This window comes from Coturnix japonica, unplaced genomic scaffold (genome assembly GCF_001577835.2).
Source record: "Coturnix japonica isolate 7356 unplaced genomic scaffold, Coturnix japonica 2.1 chrUnrandom578, whole genome shotgun sequence".
In the NCBI taxonomy this organism is placed as follows: domain Eukaryota; kingdom Metazoa; phylum Chordata; class Aves; order Galliformes; family Phasianidae; genus Coturnix; species Coturnix japonica.
This window is the reverse complement of record NW_015439952.1, coordinates 30,619-36,109: the sequence shown is the minus strand read 5'-3', so window position 1 is coordinate 36,109 and position 5,491 is coordinate 30,619. Positions and strand designations below refer to the sequence as shown.

Below are 5,491 nucleotides of genomic sequence, written 5' to 3'. Positions count from 1 at the left end.
CATTAGAGGGCACTATGGTATCCTATACCCCATATAGGGCACTATGGGAACCTATAAGGCCCACTCCTTGTCCATTCAGCGCCCTCCTTCACCCCCAACGTTCATCAGGCTCTCGCTGCGGTTTAAACGTTGCTCGCAAACCAGCCTGGGACAATTGGGAACTAATATTATATAGGTACTATTGGAAACCCTATAGTATATAGGCACTAATGGAACCCTATTTTGTCCATATAGGGCACGTATGTGATCTATATTATATAGGTACTATGGGGAACCGATAGGTATATAGGTACGATGGTGATCCTATAGCCATTATAGAGCAACTATGGAGAACCCTATAGTTCATTATAGGCACTAATGAGATATCCTATAGTTCATATAGGGCACTATGTGATCCTATAGTTATATAGGTACTATGGGAACCCGATAGGTAATAAAAGAACCTTATTGGTGATCCTATAGTTATATAGGGCACATAATGGGAACGCCTATAAGTACATATAGTGCTGCGAACCAGGCCTGGGGACAATGGGAACCTACAGTTAGTTATAGGTACTATGAGGAAAACCCTTATAGGTATAGAGGCACTATGGTGATCCGAGAGGCAGAGAGTGGCACAGTAGAGGATAAACCCTAGAGCCCAGATAGGGCACGTGGGAAACCCAGAAGGGATAGAGGGCACGAGGGGGAACCCGAGGGCAAGAGGCACGAGGGGAACCCAGATACCAGGAGAGGCAACGAGGGGAACCCAGAGAGGGAGAGAGGACTAGGGGAACCCGAGAAGGGAGAGAGGGACGAGGGGAACCCCAGAGGCAGACAGGCACGAGGGGAACCCGAGGGGGAGAGAGGACGAGGGGAAACCCACAGGAGCATAGAGGGAGCACGAGGTAACCCGGCAGCGCAGAGAAGGGCAAAGCCCGAGGGGCGGGGGGGGCACCCCAGAGGCAGAGAGGGCAGCCCGAGGGGAACCCGAACAAGAAGATAGGACAGCCCCAGGAGAGCAGGGGGGGGAGAGGACCCGACAAGAACACAGACCCAAAAACCCGACCAGAAGGGCCCCACCCAGGGGAAACCCAGCCCCACAAGGGCCGCCAACCCACCCAAATCCCAGCCCCAGAGGGCCCCCCACTGCAACCGGGGGGCACCCGACAATAAACACAGGGGTGAAATGGACCGCGACAAACAACACAGAGGACCCCAACCCACCCCAGCCCGAGAAGGGCCCCCAAACCCAACAGGAACCCAGCCCCAGAAGGGCACGCCAACCAAACCCAGAGGCCCGGAGAAGGGCCCCGCACCCAACCCAGCCCCAGAAAGCCCCCGAACCCACCCCAGCCCCAGAGGGCCCCCAGATCCCAACAGGAAGCGCCCATCCCCCAGAAGGGCCCCGCACCCAACCCAACCAGCCCCAGAAGATGCCCCCACCCAACCCAGCCCCACAAGGGCCCCAACCCCAACAGGAACCCAGCCCCACAAGGGCCCCAACCCAACCCAAAACCAGCCCCAGTACGGTCCCCCCACCCAACCCAACCCAACCCAAACCCAACCCCAGAAGGGCCCCGAACCCACCCCAGCCCCAGCAAGGTCCCCTAACCCACCCCAGCCCGAGAGGGGCCCCAGCCCACACAGGAAGCCAGAGCCAGAAGGGCCCCCGCACCCAACCCAACCCAGCCCCAGGAGGGCCCCGAACCAAACCCAGCCCAGAAGGGCACCCAACCCAACAGTAAGGCAGCCCCAGAAAGCGCACCACGACCCAACAGGAACCCAGGCCCCAGAAGGGCCCCCCACCCACCCAACCCAACCCCAGCGCCAAGGACCGGCCCCCCATCAACCTATAGCCATATAGGGCACTATGGTGATCCTATAGCCATATAGGGCACTATGGTGATCCTATAGCCATATAGGGCACTATGGGAACCCTATAGTTATATAGGGCACTATGGGAACCCTATAGTCATATAGGGCACTATGGTGATCCTATAGCCATATAGGGCACTATGGTGATCCTATAGTCATATAGGGCACTATGGTGATCCTATAGCCATATAGAGCACTATGGTGATCCTATAGTTATATAGGGCACTATGAGAACCCTATAGTTATATAGGTACTATGGGAACCCTATAGTCATATAGGGCACTATGGTGATCCTATAGGTATATAGGTACTATGGTGATCCTATAGTCGTATAGTGCTGGAACCCGCCTGGGGACAATGGGAACCCTATAGTTATATAGGTACTATAGTGATCCTATAGGTATATAGGGCAATATGGGAACCCTATAGTCATATAGGGCACTATGGTGATCCTATAGTGAAACGTGCTGGAACCAGCCTGGGAATAGGGAACATACAGTTATATAGGTAATATGGGAACCCTATAGGTATATAGGGCACTGTGGTGATCCTATAGTTATATAGGTACTATGGGAACCCTATAGGTATATAGGTACTATGGAAACCCTATAGCCATAGTGCTGGAACCAGCCTGGGGACAATGGGAACATACAGTTATATATGGCACTGTGGAAACCCTATAGTCATATAGAGCACTATGGTGATCCTATAGGTATATAGGGCACTATGGGAACCATATAGTCATATAGGGCACTATGGTGATCCTATAGTTATATAGTGGTGGAACCAGCCTGCGGACAATGGGAACATACAGTTATATAGGTACTATGGTGATCCTATAGGTATATAGGGCACTGTGGTGATCCTATAGTGAAACGTGCTGGAACCAGCCTGCAAATAGGGAACCTATAGTTATATAGGTAATATGGGAACCCTATAGTTATATAGGGCACTATGGGAACCCTATAGTTATATAGGGCACTATGGGAACCCTATAGTTATATAGGTACTATGGGAACCCTATAGCCATATAGGGCACTATGGTAACCCTATAGTTATACAGGGCACTATGGTAACCCTATAGTTATATAGGTACTATGGTGATCCTATAGTCATATAGGGCACTATGGTGATCCTATAGGTATATAGGGCACTATGGGAACCCAATAGTCATATAGGGCACTATGGGAACCCTATAGTTATATAGGTACTATGGTGATCCTATAGGTATATAGTGCTGGAACCAGCCTGGGGACAATGGGAACCTACAGTCATACAGGTACTATGGAAACCCTATAGTCATATAGGGTACTATGGTGATCCTATAGTTATATAGGGCACTATGGTGTCCCTATAGTTATATAGGCACTATGGTAACCCTATATTTATATAGGGCACTATGGTGACCCTATAGCCATATAGGGCACTATGGTAACCCTATAGTTATATAGGTACCATGGAAACCCTATAGTCATATAGGACACTATGGTGACCCCATTGTCATATAGGGCAGCACTATGGTAACCCCATAGTCATACAGGGCACTATGGTAACCCTACAGTCATATAGTGCAGCACTATGGAAACCCTATAGTCATACAGGGTACTATGGTGACCCTATGGTCATATAGGGCAGCACTATGAGGAGTGCTGGGGACCCTATAGTCATATGGGGCACGATGGTAACCCTATAGCCATATAGGGCACTATGGTAACCCTATACTTATATAGGGCACTATGGTAACCCTATAGTTATATAGGTACTATGGTAACTTTATAATCATATAGGGCAACCCTATAGTTACATAGGCACTATTGTGATCCTATAGTCATATAGGGCACTATGGTAACCCTATAATCATATAGGGCAGCACTATGGGGGGTGTGGAGGACCATATAGTCATATAGGGCGCTATGGTAACCCTATAGTAATATAGGGCAGCACCATGGGGGGTGTGGGGCACCCCATAGTCATATAGGGCAGCCCTATGGGGGGTGTGGGGCACCCCATAGTCATATAGGGCAGCCCTATGGTAACCCTACAATAATATAGGACAGCCCCATGATATCAGGTGGGGGAGATGACCCTACAATAACACAGGACCCAAACCCGGACCCATAAGTGCCCCCCACCCAATGTGAACCCAGCCCCACAAGTTCCTCCAACCCAACCCAACCCAGCCCCATAAGTGCCCCCCACTGCACCTGGTGCACCCTACAATAACACAGGGCTGAAATGTGACCCTACAACAACACAGAGGACCCCAACCCACCCCAGCCCCATAAGTGCCCCCAACCCAACATGAACCCAGCCCCATAAGTGCCCCCAACCCAAACCCAGCCCTGTAAGTGCCCCTCACCCAACCCAGCCCCATAAATGCCCCTAANATATAGGGCACTATGGTGATCCTATAGCCATATAGGGCACTATGGTGATCCTATAGCCATATAGGGCACTATGGTGATCCTATAGTCATATAGGGCACTATGGTGATCCTATACCCATATAGGGCACTATGGGAACCCTATAGTCCCACTCCTTGTCCTTCAGCGCCTCCTTCACCCCAACGTTCAGCAGCTTCGCGCGGTTAAACGTGCTCGAACCAGCCTGGGGACAATGGGAACCTATAGTTATATAGGTACTATGGGAACCCTATAGGTATATAGGCACTATGGAAACCCTATTGTCATATAGGGCACTATGGTGATCCTATAGTTATATAGGTACTATGGGAACCCGATAGGTATATAGGTACTATGGTGATCCTATAGCCATATAGGGCACTATGGGAACCCTATAGTCATATAGGGCACTATGGTGATCCTATAGTCATATAGGGCACTATGGTGATCCTATAGTTATATAGGTACTATGGGAACCCGATAGGTATATAGGTACTATGGTGATCCTATAGTTATATAGGGCACTATGGGAACCCTATAGTCATATAGTGCTGGAACCAGCCTGGGGACAATGGGAACCTACAGTTATATAGGTACTATGGGAACCCTTTAGGTATATAGGGCACTATGGTGATCCTATAGTCATATAGGGCACTATGGTAACCCTATAGCCATATAGGGCACTATGGGAACCCTATAGTTATATAGGGCACTATGGGAACCCTATAGTCATATAGGGCACTATGGGAACCCTATAGCCATATAGGGCACTATGGGAACCCTATAGTTATATAGGTACTATGGTAACCCTATAGTTATATAGGTACTATGGTAACCCCATAGTCATACAGGGCACTATGGTAACCCTATGGTTATATAGGTACTATGGTAACCCTACAGTCATATAGGGCAGCACTATGGTAACCCTGCAGTCATATAGGGCAGCCCTATGGGGGGTGTGGGGCACCCCATAGTCATATAGGGCAGCCCTATGGTAACCCTACAATAATATAGGACAGCCCCATGATATCAGGTGGGGGAGATGACCCTACAATAACACAGGACCCAAACCCGGACCCATAAGTGCCCCCCACCCAATGTGAACCCAGCCCCACAAGTTCCTCCAACCCAACCCAACCCAGCCCCATAAGTGCCCCCCACTGCACCTGGTGCACCCTACAATAACACAGGGCTGAAATGTGACCCTACAACAACACAGAGGACCCCAACCC

The 5,491-nt window shown here is 49.9% G+C and overlaps 1 protein-coding gene across 4 annotated transcripts in view; it reads right to left on the bottom strand.

Moving 5' to 3' along the window:
* Nucleotides 1-5,491, bottom strand: part of LOC107307393 (beta-1,4-galactosyltransferase 3-like) — a 28,324-nt gene that overhangs the window by 19,565 nt on the left and 3,268 nt on the right. The window contains exon 3 of one of the 4 annotated variants that reach the window (XM_032441801.1): nucleotides 4,336-4,468. The exons of the other annotated variants lie outside the window; for them this stretch is intronic. Coding sequence (XP_032297692.1) covers nucleotides 4,342-4,468 — 127 coding nt within the window. The 3' untranslated portion in view covers nucleotides 4,336-4,341. Of the gene's footprint in view, nucleotides 1-4,335; nucleotides 4,469-5,491 lie in introns of those variants that run through there. 4 annotated transcript variants of the gene reach the window in all.